General features: G+C 39.1%; 1 protein-coding gene across 3 annotated transcripts in view; it reads left to right on the top strand.

Annotated features, from left to right (window-relative positions):
- The window catches only part of LOC120530881 (vesicle-associated membrane protein 2-like), a 58,476-nt gene extending 34,089 nt beyond the window's left edge, over window positions 1–24,387 (top strand). For 2 of the 3 annotated variants that reach the window (XM_039755614.1, XM_039755634.1), the window contains exons 3-5: window positions 18,427–18,585; window positions 18,667–18,718; window positions 22,099–22,518. In XM_039755614.1, coding sequence (XP_039611548.1) covers window positions 18,427–18,585; window positions 18,667–18,718; window positions 22,099–22,160 — 273 coding nt within the window. In that variant the 3' untranslated portion in view covers window positions 22,161–22,518. Of the gene's footprint in view, window positions 1–18,426; window positions 18,586–18,666; window positions 18,719–22,098; window positions 22,519–22,768 lie in introns of those variants that run through there. The other variant, XM_039755623.1, reaches the window with a different exon arrangement.
- The last annotated feature ends 491 nt before the right edge of the window (window positions 24,388–24,878 follow it).

Here is a 24,878-nt window from a genome sequence, read left to right as displayed (position 1 = left end):
TGTTTCCTAATGAGAGATCCCAGTGGAAGCATGTAAAGTGAAAACAGTAAAGGTCCCAGTACTGAGCCCTGCGGACACCATATTGAACTTCTGTGTATAATGATGGAGTACTGTCTGCACATTTCTGTACATACTGGAATCGATTTGATAAATAAGAACTGAACCAAGCGAGCACGGTGCCTGTAAGCCCAACATCGTTTTCTAGCCTGTGCAGTAAAATAGAATGGTCAATGGTGTCAAATGCTGCACTTAAGTCCAACAACATAATTACAGTGGAATTTCCTTCATCAGAGGATATCAGAATGTCATTTACAACCCGTGTTAGTGCCGTTTCTGTACTATGACCAGTGCGAAAGCCAGACTGGAATTTCTCAAATAAATTGTAATGCGTAAGGTGTGACTGAAGCTGACTGGCGACTACTTTTCTAGTATTTTAGAGAGAAATGGTAAATTTGAAATAGGCCTATAGTTATTTAGTATGTGTGGGTCTAGGTCTGACTTTTTAAGTAAAGGTTTAATGACTGACACTTTTAGTGCATCAGGTATGTGCCATGCAGTAATGAACTATTGATAATGTTAGAATAGGGCTGCAAGAACATCCATTGCACTTTTACTAGTTTTGTTGGCACTGGATCTAGGGAACAAGTAGTGGGCTTCATTTTAGTAATTAAAGTTAAGACTTCCTGGTGAGTTACAGGATTAAAATTATTAAAGTGCTGAATGCAATGTGGACAGGGTCTGCTAAGCTAGTATTTGGTTTGTACTGTGATGCTGAGATCTGGGATCTTATATTTTTAATTTTCTCATTGAAGAAGTTCATAAAGTCTGTACTGCTAATATCTGTTGGTATTTTGCACTGTTGATCTGAATTCCCATTTGTTAATTTAGCCACTGCTCTAAAAAGTACCCTAGGATTTTTATTATTGCTATCTATTAATGTAGAATAGTATTCTGAGCGAGCTTTAAAGAGGGCCTTTTTATATTTATTAACACTCTCTGTCCATGCAATTTGAAAGACATGTAGCTTTGTTGTTCTCCATCTGCGCTCCAGTTTTCGACACTCTAATTTAAGAGCTCGAGTATTTTCATTAAACCAGGGAGAGTTTCTATGTGCTTTGATCACTTTTGTTTTAGGGGAGCCACTGTGTCCAAAGCATCTCTCAAGGTCACATTATAATGTGATGTTAGCTGATCTAAATTGTTTTCCACGTTTACATTTGATGTTAACTGATCTAAATGGTTTTCCACAATTACACTCGACTTACTCAAGGTATCTATAAATTTTGAAGCAGAATTACAATCTAGATGTCGCACTGTCTTTGTTTTAATCTCGAGTGCTGGCATGGGCAGAACTAAATCAAACGTAATTAAGAAGTGATCGGAAATAACTACATTTAATGGAGTAATATTTAAATTTTGAATTTCAACTTTGTAAGTTATAATTAAATCTAATGTATGGTTATGATTATGAGTTGGACCTTTGACAATCTGACAAAATCCTACTGAATTTAACAAATAAGTAAAACATTTGCTAAAAGTGTCAGTTTCCACATCAATGTGTACATTAAAATCCCCCATCATACTACGTGATCATAATTTATAGCCAAATCAGACAGAAGGTTGCTAAATTCAGTCATGAACAATGAATATGGCCCTGGTGGTCTGTAGACTAGCACTATAATTGTGTTGGAATCTGTTTTAATATTTAAAATGAATGCCTCAAAGGATGTAAAGTTGCCTAAATTTTTAGGAGTGATTTGCATTTTGTTACAATGAATTATTCCAAGGCCTCCTCCTCGACCAGAATCTCTAGACTTATGAAGGAACGAGTATCCATCTGGTGACGCCTCAGCTAGGGAACAGTGTCACATTTACTAAGCCAGGTTTCAGTAAGAAGACACAGATCAGATTTTGAACTTAATATGATATCATTTACCAAAACAGCTTTAGTGCCAAGAGAGCGAATGTTCAATAAACAGCATTTAAAACTGCATGGTTCTTTCTGAACTGCTGATATATTTTTTGTTTTAATTTGAATTAAATTTCTATTACAGATGCCCCTGGTGGAGTGTCTGGTTTTATCCCTTGGTCTAATTATACACCTTATTTTTTGGTTATCAATTAATTTATGGTTTGTTTCAAGACTAAATTTACTGGATGCCCCACAACAGGGATTATGGGTAACAGCTTCAGGAAAATAACAGGTGGGATAAACAACAGCCTGTGATTTAAGATCACATGACTGCGGCCTGGATGGTGCTCTAATCAGTCAACCAGGCAGTTTTGCTGCCATATTTTGGGATAATACATAAGATTATGTTTACAGTTCACATTCACCTGGAGGGTGCTCAGAGCTGAGAGTCACGTGTGCTTTGTGCTGACGTGTGCTTTGCAAACGCTAGAGTCTGTTGGAGAGTGTTGGTTTGTTCTGTGGTGTGAGATTTACATTAAAAAAATACATTTTGCTCTTAAAAACTTGGGTTTTGGTTGCCTCTAAGGAACCGTGTGGGAATTTTTAAAGCTTTTTTCCCTTTAGAAGGGTTTTTTTTTGCTTTTTTTTCGCCCGCACAAGAGCAAAAGTAGCTGGGTGTTTGGAAGTGCGCTTGGAAAAGTTATTTGTACTTGTTCTTTTTCTTGTTATCTGTATTTGAATTAGCATCGAGGCGGCAGGGTAGAAAGCAGCAGTAACTGATATCGGCATTTGTAAATAAATAACCGCGTCGTCGTAACAGCGAGTCTTTAGTTTAAAGGAAAAGAAAAAAAGGCCGCGGCTGACTTCAAAGCAGTAAAAGGTGGAAACTCAGTAGTGCGCAGGTAAGCGGCCTGCGTTAAGACACCGTTCAGGCACAAGGAGCAAATAAGGTAGTAAAGTTTGATTTATTTGTTTTATTTTAGATTAAACAGTCCTTAGCCGTCCAGAGGCAGAACAGTTAAGTGGGCGACAGCGTATTGGTTCATTAATACGGGGGAATACAAACAGTGCGAGTGAAGAGCTTATAAGTAAGAAGAGCGCAAAGCTAGAAGAGACAGAGAAAAGTAAAGTTAACCTCATAAAAAGGCAAACAGCAGGCAGCTGAGAGGGAGAACAGTACAGGAGCTTAAGGGGAAAAGGTGTAAAATATCTGTAGCAGATCTTAGTGTTACCATTTAAGTTAAGAAGAAATTTAATTTTAAGAAAGAAAAAAAAAATATATAGTTAAGGCAGCTTAGTAATCCCAAATCAAATTTTAATATCAAATATCATCCCATTATATAAAAAGGGTGACAGGGCAGATCCAAGCAACTATAGGCCAGTAAGCTTAACAAGCATCACAGGAAAATTAATGGAAGGAATTATTAAGGATAAGATTGAGCAACACATGACAAGGACAGGAGTTATTCTGAACAGTCAGCATGGGTTCAGAAGGGGGAGGTCGTGTTTTACTAACATGTTGGAATTCTATGAGGAGGCAACAAAAGGATACGATCAAAGTGGAGCTTATGATATTATTTATCTGGACTTTCAGAAAGCATTTGATAAGGTGCCACATGAGAGGTTGGGCATCAAGTTAAAAGAAGTGGGAATTCAGGGTGATGTTTTTAGATGGGTGCAGAATTGGCTCAGACACAGGGAAGCAGAGGGTGATGGTGCGAGGAACCTCATCAGAACTGGCCGATGTTATGAGTGGTGTTCCACAGGGTCAGTGCTAGGGCAGCTGCTATTTTAATATATATAAATGATTTAGATAGGAATATAAGTAACAAGCTGGTTAAGTTTGCAGATGATACCAAGATAGGTGGATTAGCAGATAATTTGGAATCCGTTATATCATTACAGAAGGACTTGGATAGCATACAGGCTTGGGCAGATTTGTGGCAGATGAAATTTAATGTCAGTAAATGTAAAGTATTACACATAGGAAGTAAAAATATTAGGTTTGAATACACAATGGGCGGTCGAAAAATCGAGAGTACACCTTATGAGAAGGATTTAGGAGTCATAGTGGACTCCAAGCTATCAACTTCCCAACAGTGTTCAGAAGCCATTAAGAAGGCTAACAGAATGTTAGGTTATATAGCACGATCTGTGGAGTACAAGTCCAAGGAGGTTATGCTCAACCTTTATAATGCACTGGTGAGGCCTCATCTTGAGTACTGTGTGCAGTTTTGGTCTCCAGGCTACAAAAAGGACATAGCAGCACTAGAAAAGGTCCAGAGAAGAGCGACTAGGCTGATTCCAGGTCTACAGGGGTTGAATTATGAGGAAAGATTAAAAGAGCTGGGCCTTTACAGTTTAAGCAAAAGAAGATTAAGAGGTGACATGATTGAAGTGTTTAAAATTATGAAGGGAATTAGTACAGTGGATCGAGACTTGTATTTTAAAATGAGCTCATCAAGAACACGGGGACACAGTTGGAAACTTGTTAAGGGTAAATTTCGCACAAACATTAGGGAAGTTTTTCTTTACACAAAGAACGATAGACACTTGGAATAAGTTACCAAGTAGTGTGGTAGACAGTAAGACGTTAGGGACTTTCAAAACTCGACTTGATGTTTTCTTGGAGGAAGCAAGTGGATAGGACTGGCGAGCTTTGTTGGGCTGAATGGCCTGTTCTCGTCTAGATTGTTCTAATTCTAATTCTAATTCTAATAAGATCCCCTCCAGTTAGGATGAAGACCATCTCTTCTGAAAAATCCAGGCCTTTCCCAAAAATCATCCCAATTGTTCACAAATGCTATGCTTTTATTTGCACACCAGGTTTCTAGCCAGCAGTGAAAGGAATGCAATCTGCTATAAATCACATCCCCTCTATACAATCTTGGTAAGGGACCAGATACAATTAAATTCCGACATTTTGTTTTAGCTTTGGTGCATAGAGAGATGAAGTTCCGCTTTAATACCTCAGATTGCTGTAAATAAATATCATTAGTGCCGACATGCAGCAATAAGGTAGATACTTCATCGTCGGCAACACGGTCCAATGCGGCCTTTATGCCAGAAATCTTGGCCCCTGCAAGGCACTTAACATTAACTGCTGGTTTAACATAGTTTGGAATTCTAACATTCCGCACTATGGAATCGCCAATTATGAGCACTTTATTATTCTCAGTTTCCACAGGCGCTGCATGAGAGCTGAGAACCTGTTCTGGGTCCGAATTGGTGACCTGGGTGCTGGGGGACTAAATTTTGGATTCTTAGACCCCCGTCTTACTGTTACCCACTCGCCCTGTGGCTGAATTGGTGTTGCTGATTTGCAATCTTCCATAGTCTCCTTACGGCAAAGCAGCAGCACTACCACTGAGCCACCTGTCTGGGCAGGTCTGACTGTCTTACTGCCACCTATACAAGCCTGTTATTGACTGTAGCATCTTTCTTATTATCCAAGCTAGAAATTCTTATACTGTATGTGTTTGGGGGAGTTATGTTTTTTTTATTATTATTATTTTGAGCTTCTGTAACTAAACATAACATGTTCAATTTGCACAGTGTGTAAAAGTATGTGACAAATTAAATTTGGTTTGGTTAAAGAAATTGCCTTTCAGATCTAGAAACCTACAGCTTGCACATTCTCCAAATGTTTGTGTGAGGTTTCTCTGAAGGCTTAGGGGAAGTCATCTAGTCCAATATAAGTCGGTGTGTTTTTTAGTGAATGTGCCCATTGATGGACTGGCAAAGGTTGGTTCCTGCCACTGTATTCAATTATGTAATGACAAAGCAAATCTAATAAATTGATCAGTGAACAGATGAATAGACCTCAGGTGAGTACAGAGTAATTGCAGTTGCCAAGCAATGGCAAATGGAAGGCTTGAATAATGGCAAACATCCTCAAGAAAGTGTGGCTTAGGATGAGACAGAATACTGGAAAAGACAGTGCAGCATTTTGATTTAATTAGCAACTGGATGCCAGTTATGGCATGGAGAAGAAATCCACAATGAGATCCCAAGATTGTTTCTGCTCGCATCTAGCTTGTCTGTATAAAGGGGTTGACCCCCAGAAATTCATTTCATTTCATAATTTGCTATAGCTCCCTTTCCCCATACTTCTGCTGACCTCAATAAAGTCTATTGAGTTTGTCAAAAAGTAATGGCTATTTCTACCATGATTCTGTGGATTCCTAGTAGTTCAGAAGACATCTTAGTAATTCAATCCAGCCAACACTTTCTATTACTGTTACTAAGTCGACGATACTGTCTCAAAATTATTTAACCTCTAATAAATACAGTATGTATAAGTCAGTCTTTCATGATCTCTCATATTTCAACTAATCTGAAATTCTTACATAAGTGGAACAAACAGTGGTTGTCAAGTATTCATCAATTCTGCAGATCTCTACTGCCCTCCATTACCTGAACCTCACAGGTCTTAATTAAAAGCACCATAATGAAGCCCTGATTGCTAAACAAAATTACCATATGCATCCATCTGTTATTTTTCCTACATCCATATTTTGTTTCTGGCAATATAAAAGCTTCTGAGCTTACCAAATATTTAAGAGCACTTCTGCCATTGCATAGGCCCTGCTTTAAATTTCTTTTGTGTGGTATTGCACAAGGCAAGTTTTTAAATCTCTGCTTTAGATTCACTTCCTTCAGATATATTTGGGAGTTGTGTTTTCTGAACCATTACGGTAATGTTATGTTGGGGGCCTCGGGCACAGGGTTTGAAAGCCCAGCCCTGTAGGGACCCGTGGCCACCGCCAGGCGGCGCCCCAGTGCCTGAATATCCCGGGAGCCCGGCACTTCCGCCACACCAGTAAGTGCCGGGGGGAAGACGACAGGGGACACCCGGACAGCTTCCGGGTGCGCAGCCGGCACTTCCGCCACACGGGGGTGTGTCCGCGGAGATTGCCGGGAAGCAGCTGGAGCCCATCCGGGTTCCTATAAAAGGGGCCACCTCCCTCCAGTCATTGGCGGAAGTCAGGTGGAAGAGGACGGAGCTGGAGTGAGGACTGGAGGCGGCCAGGAGAAAGAGAGGCACAGGACTGTGAACGCTGGCCCGGACAAACACAGACGGACAACATAGTTCCACCCAACACACGTTTATTTATACAATATTTACAGTTCAGTGCACTCACAAACCCCAGTGCCTCCAGCACCGATTCCCCCAATGTCCAGGCCACACAGTCCTGTGCCTCTCTTTCTCCTGGAGCCCGGCCGGGGACCACACCATTAAGAAGTAAAATTACATCAGATTATAATGACAATTTATAAGAAGTCAACAGGAAAGTAAATTTCACATCTTCATTGAGGGTTACTTGCTCAATTCAGAATTACAATGTAATATCAAGGAGGAGTGATTAGCTTCCTATTTTATGACCTGTTCACACACATTCACATTCATACAGAGCCAATCACCATCCATTTAATGCTCTAACGATCTTTGAGATATGACTGAAAAACTGGAGTGAAATAAATGGGTTGAATGGACAGACTGCAGACATTTGAAAAGCAAGGTGCACTATATTAATATCATTTGAAATCCTGAGGTCTCCTAGTCAAATATTCCTCTTCCAGAGATACTATTGATTCATGATAAAAATATTCACTCAGCAACATTGTGCATGTTCCTTTCTAACCAGGCAGCTCTCCCTCTCAAAATCAGAGTTTATATGTAAACAAGGCTGTAGCTGAGCGCACAGACCACTTGTGGGACTCACAGATTGTCCTAGTAGCCACTGGTAGGATGTTCTGTACTACATGTAAACTTTCCTGGCAAAGGATCTTAAATGTCACATTTTGATTGTCAAACATACTTAGTTTCTTAGCAACAGCTGGCTCTCATGCCAGTCATTGTGGTCTTTAAATTAGTGGTATGATAAAAGAAGATGCTAGAGACACAGCAGGACCCCACTCTTTGAGTACATTTTGACAGATTTAAAGGGAACACAGTGTTGTAAACTACTCTGCACTTGTGTTTCTCTAAGATGGCCTATTTTTAAACGGAAGCGTGACCACGGGGGTGCTGGGGCAGCCCCTGCCTCGCCAGAGACAAGCCGTGCCCACCCTGAGAAATACTCTGTCTGTCCAATGACAACTCTGGAGAAGAATAACATTTGATTTTCAAAACTGAGTTGCTTTCCAATTAGACAGGCACCGTGCTGCTCACAGTTCACTTCGCCGCACATTTTGCAGCACGTTTTGAACCTGTTGACCGCATTTGTTAATTAAAACAGCATATACTGTACGTTCCATTCTTCTTTTATTTTCTGGTTGGTAACACCAAAGGCTATGCATAGGTGGCTTATTAAAAAGCAGACATCTTCAACCTCTGTCCCTCCGCAACCTGCTGGCTCCACGGTTGAGCCCAGCACCGCTGCTACCAACACAGAGCACAGCGCTCCCACGTTGGGAACTGATAGTCCAAAAGATGTACATAAGCCAACACAATCCTCCAGCTCTGCGCCCGTGTCAGGTACTCCAAACCTCGGCCTTCAACAAAATATACAGTCCGGTCTGCCTGACTTAAATATGGATAGCCCATCCCAGCCCAATTTAATTAATTATCCCAAGCGCGCATTCGGAAAGACACTCAGATGTTTTAGTGCAAGCTGGTATCAGTATCGACCATGGCTTGAATATTTTGTTGTCTGTGATGCCAGCTTTTGCTTTGCCTGCCGCAAATTTAGTGTTTTCAATTTGGACCGCGAGGACATATTCACCATACATGGCTACACTAATTGGAAAAAAGTTCTAGAAAAAGATGGTGGCGGCTTCCAAAAACACGTGTCTAGTATCCCGCATGTCAGAGCCATGTCTGCATGGCAAGAGTATTGGCGCCGGGCAGAGACGGGTGAAAGCATAGTTCAACTACTGGGTCCAACCCAGACAGAAAAGAATAGATATTATGTGAAAAGCATTGGGGAGGCCATTCAGTTCCTTGCAGTCAATGAACTGGCTCTGCGTGGTCACAATCACGAAGGTGGGGAGGAGGGACTTTTCCTTAAGTTCTTTGATTACACAATCGAAAAAGATGTCAAACTTGCAGAAATTGTAAGATACATCCCAGACAACGCAAAATACACATCCAATGTAATTCAAAATGAAATAACTGAGACTCTTGCCAAAATGGTGATAAAAGATATCAGGACCAAATATGAAAAAGCTGACTCTCCTGGACTTTGCATAAAAGTGATGGTACGAGGGATTGCTGTAACATTGAGAATTTGTCTGTAGTGATTAGATTCGTCCAGAACTCCATCCCTGAAGAACACCTGATTGGCTTAATTGAACTGAATCAGCTTGATGCTGAATATATTTGTAACCAAATTCTGCCACATCTCTCTGAGCTAGGTTACAGCCCAGACAATTTAGTGTGTCAGTGTTTTGATGGTGCTTCTGTCATGTCTGGGGCACGGGGTGGTGTCCAGGCTTTGTTACAAAACAAAGTTGGGAAGTATATTCCATATGTACACTGCTACAACCACCAGCTCCATTTAGCAGTGATACATGCAATTGAATCAAAACCTTTGACTAAGAAGTTCTTTGACTGGTCAAATTCATTGAACACATTTTGTCACAGACATTATTTTTCACACACATACAATACACCCACACTAAAAAGACTTCTAGAAATACAATGGACCAGTCATTATGATGTCATAAAGTCCATTGTCAACAATGAGGAAGGTATAAAGGGGCTACTCTTAGAAGTAGCAGAGGCTGACACTGCCTCTTTTGACATTTGCATAGAGGCATGTGGTCTTTTGACCCAATTGAAAAAGCAGAATTTCTTCAATACAGGAAAATTCATCCTTCATGTGCTTGGTGTGCTGAAACCAGCCAATGCAATTCTACAGGCACATGCACTGGATTTGTGCACTGCTGGGGAGGTGGTGACAGCTTCACTGGCCTCACTGAAGGAGATGAGATGCGACTCATTCTGGGAGGAGCATTTCTCTCAGTGTGAAAGTAGGCATACCAATTCGCTCAAAAGGAAATGGAAAGTTAATTCACAGTTTGATTGTATTGTCATGTCTACGCTTGGGCATGGTGACTCTGATGAACAAATTTCTCCTAATCAGACTTTTAAAAGGGCTATGTTCAGCATTCTTGATAAAGCTATTGTGGAAATGGAGACAAGATTCTCTCAGAGAAATGTTGAACTATTGAGGGCCACATCGCTTCTCCTGCCAAAATCAGAATTATTTCTTGATCATTCTCTCCTGAAACCACTTCAGTCACTTGCAGGCACAGAGCAAAACAGCATGAGCTTGCAAAATGAAATTGCTGTGGCAAAAGAAATGTTGATCAATAAATTGCCAGCTGATGCTAATCTCTCTGAAGCATGCAAATACATTCAACAGTACAAAGAGGCCTTCCCTATGTTGCATTCGTTATATGTAACAGCACTCATCATTGGTGTGTCTTCAGCTGCATGCGAAAGCTCTTTCTCTACTTTGAACCGCATTCTCACTCCACTCCGCCAAACAATACTGCATTCAAGGAAGAGAAATTTAGTCATTCTGGCACATGAGAAAAACATCACAGAAAATCTAGACATGAATGAATTTATTTCAAAATTTGCCAAGAGTAACCGCACACTGGTCCTGTAGATAATATCCAGGTTAAACACTGGAAACTGATATCCTATAGCCTCCCTAATGACTACAATGAGCCACGTTTCTGTTCTTGCTCTCATATGTTGTATACATTTGACTTTATTGATATTTACCTTGTAGATGTAGTTCTATATTTGTTCACAAAAAATAATAATACAAGTTCCATTGCCTCTGTTAATTTTATTGAACAATAGGTTATGATTTATGCCACAATTTTTGCTTTTATATGTTATATAAAACTATGTTGTTATTTTTATTTGACCCCCCTACAAAAATGGGGATGGAAGGATGGATATTTTTTGCCCATACCCCCCAGACAAGCCAACTGCCCACCCACACATGATATTCTAGTCACAACTCTGTTTTCAAAGCTTTTTTATTGACCTGAAAGTTTCATTACAGAGCATATAGTATAGGTCCAGTAAAATTTTAAAAACTACCTTTAGATCAGAATGGCTCTCCACTAAGAATAACATGGCTTGGAAATAAATATCTATTGACTATTAAATTGAAGGTCATATATTAATAACAAGTAGATGATGTCAACATATTTGGTTTGAACCTTGCAGCTGATCAATTTCTGTGTGCAATTTGCAGAATCTTCCTGTCTTTTTGGGTCTTTCTCCGAGTCCTCTAGTTTTGTTTTAATTTCACATCTTCTGAGGATTGTTTGAAGTATGTCAAGGTTCCTTAAGCTCAGTCTTGGGGCTCCTGTGACTAAAGGTTTTTATTCAAGTTTCACCATTAGTGACTCTTTGACTTCTTTGTAATTCATATTTTTGTTTAATTAGCTGGTCTGTCTTTCTTCACTTATCATGCATTCAGAAAGGCACAGTAGTGTAGGTTTTATATTAATAAGAAAATGTATAAATATTTGTATTTTTTTCCTGTTTTTGTCATTTTGTTAATAATTCTCCTATTTCCTTTTGAGTTTGCTAACTTAATTGTATCCTAATGATGACAATTAATGAGTAATGTAGACAACTGGGGTCTTATTTATAAAACTTTTCATGGATTTAAGAGTGAAAATATCTTCATGCCCAAAAAATAGAAAAATGTTTAGGGGAAAAAAATTTAATTTATTAAAAATTACATACGCACATTTCTATGCAATTTACCAATTATAAGTCACAGTCACCTTGTAAATATGCATACATGAGTGCGCCTCGAATGTCACCCTGAAACATCCATATATGGGGCATGCTAATCAACTTCATACATATGTAATCATGATGCTGCAGAACTTCATTGGCTGCTAGAACCACCTCTCTCTCCTTATGTGTCAAAGCTCCATCACCTACATCCAGAGTCTGGCTGTGCTCCACAGTCAAGTGTGCAAGGTCATGTGTGGCATTATAGCACCTCTCCTCTGCGGGTCCAGGTAAGGCGTAAGGCACAATCACCCGAGCAGGTGGTCACTAGTAATGATCTGATTGCTGTTACAAAGAATAGGACAGGTCATATGAAACACTGAAGGTTCAGCCAGTTACCTTACCAACAAGCTAGCCACCAAATACAGCTCTTTCACATCTGTCAAGGCTACATTGCCTTAATATAAATGAATAATGGTCTGGCCCAGGCCACTGAGACACAATGTTTGCCAGACACATCGTGGATGACTTATGTATTAACGGAATGTAACTTCTTATGGTTAACAAAAGCAGCTCTCACTACGTGCCCTTATTGCAACATGAGGGCAATAAGGTGCTCTGATTACATTAGGAGAACCAGACACTGCTGCAAATTAACTTTTTATGTTGGCAAAAACCTGCGGTGGGCTGGCGCTCTGCCCGGGGCTTGTTTCCTGCCTTGCGCCCTGTGTTGGCTGGGATTGGCTCCAGCAGACCCCTGTGACCCTGTGTTAAGATATAGCAGGTTGGAAAATGACTGACTGACTGTTGGCAAAAACATGTTTATCATCTTTTTTTTTTTTTTGTATGGACACCCACACCATACAAAAACTGGATATAGCACCTTGTTGGCTAGTTAATAGCTTCTAGCACAGCAGACATGATGGAGTGAAGCTTGGCTGACATATTCCTGACCTGTCAGCTAATTTCTTGAGAAATAGCAACATATAGCTGATATAAACTGATGATAAACCAAAAAAATTCTTCAGTGCAAATACGTAGCATTGGCCCTCTTTAAAAGGAACTGCTACGCTGTGCATCCTAGTCCTCATATTTGAGGTGTAAAATGTTTGTCACGTCGATGCACATTATAATATCAGCTCAGTAATATGAATTATCATGTGTGGGAGTCGTCATTTACCTGGTTTGGCTGCATTTCCTTACTTGATTGAGGGTTTTGTCATTTCCTAGTTTCTCTGAAATGTTGTGTATGCATTGGTCAGTGTTGCCGTAAACATACATAACATTTCAATTTTTCTTTTATAAATCCTGACGTTTTCGTGGGAAGTTGCATATACATATTTGAAGCCCATTTTGTGCATACAAAAGCTTTATAAACGAGGTCCAGGAGGCTGAAAGGCTACAGCTACTTCATGTCAACTGGGGTTTGGGGTTTCAGTAATAAACAATGGCTGGAAAAGTGGTATGAGAATCATGGTAATGATGACAATAATGAAATTCTGACAAACCAAAATGTAACGTGCTTAAACACTTTATACAGTCCAATAAAATTTAACAAATCTAGAATGGGCCGAATCATAGGAATTTCAGTTTATAGCAACGTTCAAGGAATGTAACTGTTTATAGCGTTTTGGAAAAGTGCACTTACCTTAAGAAGGGTGGTTAGCACCAGGGGAGTTGCACTCCACTGTTAGAGGCTCCATAGCATCATTCAAAAATTCTTTGACAATAGTTGGCTCAGGATGTGCATGCAGCTTGGAGGCCTATGAGTATGTGCAAGCCTCAGAGTAAAATGAGACTGTTGTCCCGTCAGTACTATGCCATTATGGAGCAGGGGTGCGTAAATGGTTGCTGGCACAAATACTGTATGTAGAGGGAGTGCCCTGAGAATAGCTAAGACAGCCACTAGGAAGTGTCTAGCTGCAGACTTCCAGAGCTCCACTACGTTGAGGAGGCAGTGATGCTATGTGATACTCGCAATTATACTATGGTTACAATTATAGTTTTGGGACTCATATAATGCTAACTGATGAGTAAACCAAGTGACATAAATGTGCAATCTGATTGGCTGTTCAGCAGAGCTCCTCAATTGCAGAGTTACAGAAGTCTGTAGGTTGATCCTTTTCGCATGGGCAGGGATGTTTGAATAGTTACAGTGATTTTCAACTGGAAAAGGACAAACTGTGTATCCAGCATGGCAACATGAGAGAAGATTGGACAAAAACCCAAGTGTCCCTGGGGATTGGACAAGGAAATCCCAGAGGCAGTATAAACCATCCTCTGAATTTTTTGTAGGTGTGGAGGTGATCATTGGGAGGAAAGGTGGTCAGCTGTGTGTTTATCTGACCTTTTGGTCTTGGGAACTTTTTTTATTTCCTTTGGAATAAGTTTTCACTAACTCCAGGTTTCCTGTCAGTTATGAACTAGAAGATGGGTTTAATCTTATTTAAAAACACACTTTTACTCTCTGCTTTTAACTCAGTATGATATGTTGGCTATCTGTATACTTTTTATTATGAATCTTTTCAGCTCTTATGTGTTTCTGTTTCATTTAACCATTGGTTACTGTGTTTCTGATATGTTGGGTTTTTATTGTACAGCACTTTGGTCAGCCTTGATGGTGTTTTTAAAGTGCTTTATAAATAAATAAATACATAAAGTAAAAGTATAATAGTTTAAATATAAGTAGCGAGATACAGGCTGGAGATTTTATTTCTTAATTGGAAGACAATTATTACTGCTGAATTATTTATTACTCAATCACCATTTTGTGCTTCATATTCGTGTACTTACGTTCCCAAAGCTTACTTAATTATTTAAATTTTAAACAATCACTGTTTTCATTTTTTTTTTTGTTTTCTTAAACAGGCAGCAATTAACAATGAGGTGCAAATGACAAAGAAGTCAGCAGCTCATCCTCTAAATTGGTCCCGTTTACAACTGTGTGTGTTCACCATGAAACATCTGCTTTTTTAGAAATAAACACAAAGAAATGTAAAAGAAAAGGACAGAGACTTACCATATAAAGATATGGTCCACATATCTTAATATTTAAAGTGACAAAATAAGAATTAGGTGTTGTGACCCTATTAAAGCACTAACAAGTCACACAATGAAATAAGCTCTTATCAGCAATGATTTACTTCTAATTGAAAAATTTGTTTAGACCAAAAACTTTTTAGCCAATGTGGCACCCCAGTGTCATGAACTAGAAAGTTTCAAAGCACAAAAGTCCCTAAAAATCCCAAAAATGCCCACTACAGTAGGGAAAACCATTAAACCCTGCTAGTTACAAAGACAGCAAACAAAGAATCTTTATAAATAAAATACTTCATTTTACAAAAATGCTCTGAAGTAATCCAAATGCCAAAAAGCTTAAAAAGCAGAAGATGTTGCCTGTAAAAGGCAATCCGATAGCAAACAAAATCCCAAAACACAATATAAAGAATGGTCAGAAATAATAAAGCTAAAGGAGTCAAAAATACAGTATTCACAAAGCAAAAGAATACTACAAAACTAGCAAAAGTCATCAATGTCAGTGTATTCAATGTGCCACAAGGTACTGCAAATTTTCCTCAGGCTTTATAGGGCTGAGAGCAGTTCCTTGCGGTGGTGGCCAGGTGGTCATGCCTCTACGGGGACCACCCACAAGACACAAGGAACATAACTGAAGATGCGTCAACTTCAAAAACATAAACTATCATATTTAGAATCTACTAGAAGAAGGCTGGACATCTGCCCATAGCCACCCCTTTTGCTTATATTTTTCCCCTCCCGTCACCGTCTGTTGCTATGCAACACTGATTATGTTCCAGTCACCTGATGGGAGGAGCGCTGGCAGTAAGCCTAAGTATAGGAGGAGATTAACTGGATGTTTTTAATATAGCACTGGGCATCTTGCCCTTGGCTTCTGGTCTACTGCTCCCAAGTTGTGTGGGTTGAGTTTATTATTATTACTATTATTATTATTTTAATCTTTTTCTTGTTTTTGATATTGTCTTGTGTTTTTGAATACCTTTTCTGTGATCTCCTGCCTGCCTACTTGATTATTACTTTTTGCATTACTAATTTGTATAATAAAGCAACATTTATTTATACTATGTCAATTTTGTAGTCTGCTCATCAGCATGCTGCTTATGCTTCACAAGCTAAAACACTGTGGTTAGACAGCTTAGCTTATCCTCCAAAAGGGATGGAACTTTTAGGCTGTGCTACAAGATCTTTCTTTTCTGTGAGTTGGTCCAAAAATGTCCAAAAGACAGCTTAAGTGCATCTTGTTGATAGAGCTTTTCATTTCCTTTTTTTATGAATACTATGGCTCCACAAAATAGCTAAAGTTAAGGCCTTCCAAAATGCCCCAAAAAACAGCTCTCACATCAAGGAAATCCTGACACAAGGAATCTTTATAAAATGAAGAATTTATCAAGAAAGGAGCAAATACAAAAAAAGGCTTTAATGGGCAACCATGAATCAAATGTTATTAAAAACACAATCTATACTAATAAAAGGCAAAGCCCTCACTAACTGACTAACTGACTGACTGACTCACTCAATCACTCACTGACTCATCACTAATTCTCCAACTTCCCGTGTAGGTGGAAGGCTGAAATTTGGCAGGCTCATTCCTTACAGCTTACTTAAAAAAGTTAGGCTGGTTTCATTCCAAAATTCTACACATAACGGTCATAACTGGAACCCACTTTCGTCCATATATACGGCCATAGCCTGCACCTTGGTCATCGTGTGAGGCGGAGTTGCGTCCTGCATCATCACGCCTCCCACGTAATTGAGTGCCTGTCCATATAAGGTAAATATTCACAGGTGAAGGACTGTGCTTATGCAAACGAAGATGAGATGGTCATGGAGACATGCTGCCGCTAAATATTCGCGAATGAAGGACTGTGTTTATGCAAACGAAGACGCTGCCCCTGGCATTTGTCATATCTATGATGAATACGATATTCGCGAGATACAAGTTTAATGAGAAGACGCAGGGTATAAACGAGACTTTTGATCACTTTGTAACTGAAATAAAATTGCTGTAACGGAGTTAAAATTGCTTGTGAATGACTGTGCTTATGCAAACGAATAGGAAACCAAGGTGTAAAGTTTAACTTTAAATTAAGTTCATAGACATGCTGCCACTGGCGTTTGTCATGCTAAGAGACTGTGTTTGTGGAGGGATGGACAGTTAAGGCGGGTGGGGAGTCACGTCATCATCTCCCCTCCCATTCACGTCATTTCATTCACTTCATTTTGCTCCGAGCTCAGCTCCACAGCTGACGCGGTCTTGCCGTTCTTTTTCCTTAGTGTTTAGTCCTCTCACTTTACTGATTTATAAAAAGGAGAGTTGAGATCTGAGAGACTGTTTGTGTGTTTGTGGAGGGATTGACAGTTAAGGTGGGTGGGGGAGTCACGTCATCATCTCCCATTCACCTCATTTCATTCACTTCATTTCGCTCCGAGCTGAGCTCCGCAGCTAACGCGGTGTTGCGGAAACAACTTCTTGACGCTGCTGCCAAATATTCACAGAAAAATCCACAAGTTAATAGACACGCTGTTTGGTTTGGGACACCAATAATGTTACTGAAAAACTTACAACCACCGAAACTTTGTAACGGCACGAGACTTCAGGTCACATGTCTGCAAAAGAACCTAATTGAGGCAACTATTTTGACTGGCAGTTGCTCAGGGGAGAGAGTTTGTATTCCTCGCATCCCCGTTATACCCTCTGATCTCCCATTTCAATTCAAATGCCTCCAATTTCCAGTAAGGCTCGGCTTCGTGATGACAATTAATAAGTCTCAGGGACAGATCCTACAAAAGGTTGCCATTGATTTGAGTCAAGATTGCTTTTCACCTGGCCAACTATACGTTGCATGCTCAAGAGTAACCTCACACAGCTTGGTCATATTACAGCCAGAGTGCTAAATTAACAACGTGGTATACAAAGAGATCCTTAACAAATAATTATTGGTATATTTTCCCTCAGTTTAAAAAGGTTTACTTTTCTTCTTAATAAAAATTTAAAAGCAGTACTTCGCCACTGCAAAGCGCAGGTATTTTGCTAGTCTATAATATATTCCAACATCCAGAGCTAACAGTTGAAAGTCATGAGAAGCCAGAGAACATTAAGTGCAAAATACTTACAAGAAAAAACAGCTTTGCCAGAGAGCATTCAAATGAATTGCAGGGATTTGCTTCTCCAGCCTGATTTAAAATGCCGAAGGCGGTCCCTTAACAAGGAGGTAAGGGGACCTGCCTCTTGGGATCCACCTACAGAATACAAGAAACATGGTAGAATTAAAATACATGTATAGAAATTATATGATTAAATAAATAGAATAAAATTAACAGAAAATACATAATTTGACAAATAATAACTGAACAGAACAATAGAAAAAATATTGAAAGCAATTAATAATAATAATGAAAATTGAATAAAGAAGACAAAAAAGGCAACTGAAAAAGAAACTGTGTGATGAATCCTGGGTTGACCATAGCACTTTCATTACTTCCTCTTGGAGAAAAGGATGTTTCAGTCTGCATTCTTTTGTTTTCTAAGTATAAGCTTTTCTTTGAGTCTTCAGTTTTGCCTGATTATTACCAAATCTTTTGTGTTTTAACATTTTTTGCTTGTTTTTGTTGTGCTTGCCAACACCAATGTCAATAACAGCAACTTTTTTATGCACTTTGCTAAATAATAATTTGCTGCCTTTCAGATGCCCAACTTTGCATGACAAAACAGGCTAACACTTCCAAAGCCTTTACTACAAAATAACAAGTTTCTTCCCAGGTGGCTGCTGTGATGCAGGAAAACCTTGAGAAAGTTGTGGATCAAGATATGATGGTCTCAGTGGTAGATGCCCAAACTACCTCACTGCAAGATGGAACCTTTCAGATTGTGGTCTCTGGAGAGAATATGAAGCAAAGACACTTTTGTGTAAACTACAAGGTGAGTTGTCTAAACAAGAGTTAAATGGCAAATAGCTTGACATCACTCATTGCCTAATGTTGTTTTTGGCTTCATTCTTAGATGATAATTGTTCTTGGAATAATCTGCACCATTGTTCTCATCATTATCATCAGTAAGTATTCTTTACTAAAGAAGTTCATAAACAATGAATGAGTTTGTAGAGCATAAAGAAGGACTACAAATAATATGTTACATCAATGAGACATTTAAAGATGAACAATATTGGCTGCGGAATAACTTTTCAAGAAAGTGTCATATAATACAACTTGTCTTGGGGTTTGTCTAATTTGCTGACCACAGTCACTGATTTTGTTACTGAACCATGTCAATTTAAATGACAGAAAATCATTGCCCATGTTACATTTAGGGACTTAGTTATGACTGTCCAGTGTAGTCTTGCTTTCCCCTTTTTGTGAAAGCCAATAACGTGCTGCCAGATGGAGCTTGTACTGTACAAAGGGTTAAGACATTCAGAAAGTTCAGCAGCAATCTTGGCCTTTTATTTCTTTTTTATATACTGCCATGGTATGTTAGATACAAGACATCACACAGATGAACAAAGTCACTGTGTTCCATATTTTTCGTTGCTGCCTCCTTTATATTGTGTTCCTTATTTCTTGTCACTGCCTCATAGGCATTGTACCTCTGGATAAGCATTCACTGGTTGTCAGCTCTCATGCACACAGAACCCATCCCTATGACTAAAGACAAAGATCAAACCAGTATGATTTTATCGGAGTGAGTCGCAGAGTAGTTGGGGTGAGTTGTTGGGTAAGTCACTTTAGGCAACTAGATTCACAGGAACACATCCCTGACTGCCTCAGACTAGTTTAGATTATGTAAAACAAAGACTATTACTCAAAATCACTGGAAAGTTGAAGAGCATGACATAGCCTTTAGGAAGCAACATTCTTGTCTTTCACCCCATTTTTGGTTACATTTGTAACCTCCGCAAAAAAAAAAAACACTTTTAGTGATTTTTGCATGTAACACTGGTAAAATCACATGCAAGGTGAACTTTTAAGATAATCTTGTGAAACTCTACAGTATACAAAACAAAAATTGGCTGATGTTAAGAGAGCTGCTCCACAGGGGTCAGTGCTAAGGTCGCTGACATTTTTAATACATATATATGATTTGGATAGAAATACAAGCAACATGCTGGTTAAGTCTGCAGATGATACCAAGCTAGGTGGAATGGCAGAAAATCATTACAGAGGGAGTTGGTCAGCACACAGGCTTGAGCAGATTTGTGGCAGATTAAATTTAACATCAGTAAATGTAAAGTATTACATGTAGGAAGTAAAAATGTTAGGTATGAATACACAATGGTATGTCTGAAAATTGAGTGTACACCTTATGAGAAGGATTTAGGAGTCATAGTGGGCTTCTCAGTGTTCAGAAGCCATTAAGAAGGCTAATAGAATGACAGATTATATAGCATGATTTTGTCGAGTACAAGTCAAAGGAGGTTATGCTCAAGCTTTATAACACACTGGTGAGGTCTCATCTAGACTACTGTGTGCAGATTTGGTCTCCAGGCTAGCAGCACTAAAGAAAGTCTAGAGAAGTGTGACTAGGCTCATTCCAGGGATTCAAGGGATGATTTACAAAGATTTTAGTTTAAGCAAAAGAAGATTAAGAGATAACATGATTGGAGTGTTTAGAATTATGAACGCAATTAGTATAGTGGCTTGAGACTGTAATTTCAAAATAAGGTTAAATAAGAACATAGGGACACAGTTGGAAACTTGTTAAGGGTAAATTTCTCACAAACATTAGAGAACCATAGGCACTTGGAATAAGTTACCAAGTAGTGTGAAAGACAGTAAGTCTTTAGGGACATGCTCTGGGTTCAGTTCACTGGGGGCAATATCTTTTTCACACATTAAGACTGAATGCTTGATTATCATACATAGACATCAAATGAAGGAAACAGCAAACTTTGGTGCTTTATTATCTCATACTCTCTTTTTCATTGCAAACTAAATGATTTATCTGCATTTCCTGTACAAATATACAATAGTGTGCAGGAAATCACAAATTGTTTTGACAACACATAGCAGTCACTGAGAAAATATGAAGTTTATGCTGTGTTTTTTTCTTGAGCAGTAACCAGATACTTACAGAATGTTTTCCTGTATCAGCAAACCTCAGCTTTCAGTATGAATTTAAATAATAAACCTAGCCATGACTTCTAAACTTAACCATTGCTATTAAGTCTAAACCTACCTTCTAAGGTTTAACCCAAAGGCAAAACCTAAATATAATTCTCTAATGCTTAGTCCAGAACAGGGTTGTGGGGGGTGCTGGAGCCTATTCCAGTTGGCATAGGGTACAAGATGAGATCAAACCCTAGACAGGGTTCCAGTCCATCACAGGGCGAACATACAAAAGATCCCAATTAAATTTGGGCCAATTTAATATCGCCAATCTATCTAACCTGCTTGTCTTTGTGAGGAAACCAGAGCACCCGGAACAAACTGCACACAGAAAGAACTTATGACATGAACCCTGGTCTCCTTACTGTGTGTGCTGCCCTTGACAAAAAACAGAGATCACAGTAGTCCTAATACCATGGGCTTCATTGCAGAACAATCTCAAAACATCCAGGAAACAAAATATCAAATTACTTATGTCCCATAAACCAAATGTCTGATATCCAGTTGTATGCACATAACTTCCCAAACACACATATTATGGTTAAAATATTGTTCAATAAACATCTTCCAGAAAAAGCCCCTGTGCATAAGAGAGGTGTGTTCAAATTCTTTGAATTGAAGTTTCACCTCTTCAGTCATTAGTCATCAAGCTACAACTACAGTACTTCCAGGAGTGACCCTCTGCTTGTTGAAGAGCCACACGTGACACATATATTACACATACTTTGCATCTGCAATTGCTTTCACTCACTTTTCTTTGCTTTTAACTTCTAACTGTACTCCTCTCTCAGACCATGCTCTGTAATGTGATTTCAAATTAGGTGGCATAGCAGACAAATGAGCTCTTATTGACCAGGACTCCTAGCCAATGGAGTCTTCAATTCAAATGCTTGTTCAAGTTTATTGTGCATTAGCATTTTCTGTAAGCGGTTTACTTAATATTTTAGCCATACCACCTGTGTTTAGGATGGTTTGAGCATACGTCTGGACGCCTGACACTTGGATTATGCAACACAAGCAGTAAGAGTTTTGTTTTTTTTGGGTGGTTTGATATTGTTTACTGTGTTGAAGGTGAGTCTCCATTGAATCTCATTGTTTCAGAAATGTTTGATCTCCGTTCCCCATGAAAATATGAAATCAAAATTGTTATATTTAAGTGGAATATTTCTTTAATATGCCTTCATTATCTGGCACTCAGAAATATCATAATAAAAGTGATGTCAACATGATTGGATTTTTAATAAATAAACAAGACAGAATTTTTGAAATGTACTGGTTTTTGCTCATTTTCAGAATAAGTTTTTTACTGTCATTTTATTGGATATTATAGGCAACTTGTCATCCCTCATTAGTCCTGCGACCTCAGATCTGACAGCTGATTGGACAACGTGACAGTGAAAGGTCCAAAGCCTGTAGTTTTTATGTGGGGCCTATGGGATTCTAGTCCTAGTGCACATCTCTAGCAGAAAGTAACCTGGATCAGGCATCACTCCATCCTATGGAACCTTTATACACACCCACACTTACTCATACAGTGCCATTGTAGACTAACTTGTATGTCTTTTGGATGAGACAGCATAATCAGTGAACCTGGAGAAAAATCTCATGCAGACATGAAGACTTCAAGAGCTACTTTCTGAACAGACTCATCTCACTTCATCTGTCAAAGTGAGCTTATTATATCATAGGAAAGAGCAGAGGCACCATTCCTGTGAAAAGGAACCATCCCAGCAGATTAGCAAATTCAGAAACCAGGTTGGTAGCACAGAGGGTCTGGCACAGTAGACTTGAGCAGCTAGGACATCTTGCTTAATCTTTACTGGAACTAGTGATGTACTACTTTAATGACACTTGTGATAGAGGCTGCAGATGGCATTGTAACTGCCTGCTTTATAATGTTTCTTTTTCACCTGGCTTTGATTTTACATTTGTTCTGGCTGGGAGACATGGGATGATGGAGTTAAATGCTAATTGTTTTCTCTTTTTCACCTTTATAACAGCATATTTCTGCATATAGATGAACAATCAATGACCTGAGTACCCATAAGTTAGCACATAGGTGACTGGTGGTAAACTGTACCTTCAAATGTTTATTTTATTAACTAGCATCATGCAGCTCTAACCTGAAGCAGCACTATTGGAAGCCAAATGCCTTCTGCTTTTTTCTGACTTTAATAATACATGGATCAACTTTGCAATTCAAAGGTCATTACTCCAAGAAGTACTGCTTTTAAACTTGGCCTCCTTCACATTTTTTACTGGGACTACTTGAAGTTCTAAAGCAAGCCAAGTGCCTAACATGATAAGCCCAAGTGCAGAAACCATCCTCTTGTTTACACCTGAAACAGAATAGCTTCATGCGGAATGTCTGACGCAGTTAAGTGCTGAATGTCTGAGAATAACACACAATGTACTGACATAGCACAAACTGCACAGCTCCCCCAGGTTTGGACTATGGACTCACATCATTCACAATGTTGGTGTCACTCTACATTGCAAGAGTTCTAACTCTTCTGAGGATGATTTGTTTCTGAGACGATCCCTCGCCCCAGAAAGTACTCCTCACATCTCAGAGTTCTAAAATACATTTTGAAGATTTACATTACCAACGTTATGATGTAAAACAATTATTTCAATGAGCAGATTTGTCAAAGGCATTCTCTTTTATACCCTTTATGGATACAGTTCTCCAAAGTGTATAAGGTATTTGAAGAGTGGGGTATTACTAAGCATCCATTCAAAGTAAAAAGAACTTAGAAGACACACTCAAGTGGCTTGACTCAGAAGCTCTACTTCCTTTTCCTTGCTGTTGTTAAAGATTCCTTCCAAAGAAAGCATAACACAAGAGTAGAGCATCACTGGATATGCCAGTTCTAAAATGGAAGATCATTTGCCACTCATTTGGAGCAGGTGCTTTCATGATTTTTTTTTTTAAATGTTTACCAAATGTCCAGTCAATAAAGTTTTCCTTTGCTCTCTCATGTCTGTTTTTTCATGTCATTATTCTAAAGTTATCATTGTATGTACCTCATTTGTTCAAATAAATATTTACCCACTGATGGCCTAGCTTTCCTTGAAACATATGCTTTAGAGCACCCATTCCTTTCCTTCACCAAGGTCACTGTCAGAGCTGCATTTCACAAACACAATGACTCTTACTGAATAATGAGAAACTTTAAGATGCACGTATGTAATGTATGAGATACTTTTTCATGTGTCTCCCAAATTCCTTCCTAAGCAGGCACTTTAGGAGCAACCATAAAGTACTACTTAGTTAACCCCACTCTTGAAGTTGCCTACAAAAAGTATCACAAATCAATTGAGAAGCATATGTTTTTGTTATTGGTCCTTCACTGGAATGAAAAGTAATATAAAGTAAACATGACATCATAATTTAATAACAGGCCCAAAGAATAAGACAACACAGCATCTATTAGCAAACTCGCAGCATGGTGGAACACAAGGCAAAAACACCGCTATTTGGAAAATGCTCCCCCGATGTCTTCATGTGGGTTACCTATACATAATCTTATACATAAACGTCTACTTGTGAAGTGTGTCTGTTTGTCTGGCCCGGAAGTGCGAGTCTACTACAGCATGAAGCTCAGAGAGCCTGCAAAGTGGCCCCAAGTTAACGAGTCGGAAGAAGAAAGTGACTCTGTTGCCAAAGTAACACCGCAGGGTAAAGACAGAAACTACGCAAGCGAGACGAGCACATCGGCAAAACGGTACCCCTTTTACTTTTCCTCCTGCCACTAATACACAAGCGAGGCGAGCACGTCAGCACAACGAAACCCAGGAGAGAGACGCCAAGAGTAGTTCCTTTTAATTACCTGACATCTCTACATTTCAATTTTTTTCTGATTATTTCAATAGTTTCTAGGACCCTAGGCTTTTTACAGCACGGGCTTATACAGGTAGTATAATATAAAAATTAAATATACATAAACAAAAGACATTTGTGTGTATGGAGCAGTCTGCTCTGCTCTGCTTGCACTCATCCACAGCGACGATACATGGTGTGAATTCTATGGATGATGTAGAAACTTATGCAAGTGTGACTTGCACTAGGTGAGATGGTGCCTAATGCACCTCACTTCTGATTCAACC

Source organism: Polypterus senegalus, chromosome 1 (genome assembly GCF_016835505.1).
Source record: "Polypterus senegalus isolate Bchr_013 chromosome 1, ASM1683550v1, whole genome shotgun sequence".
Taxonomy (NCBI): domain Eukaryota; kingdom Metazoa; phylum Chordata; class Cladistia; order Polypteriformes; family Polypteridae; genus Polypterus; species Polypterus senegalus.
The sequence above is the reverse complement of the archived record's forward strand: the minus strand, read 5'-3'. Positions and strand labels throughout refer to the sequence as shown.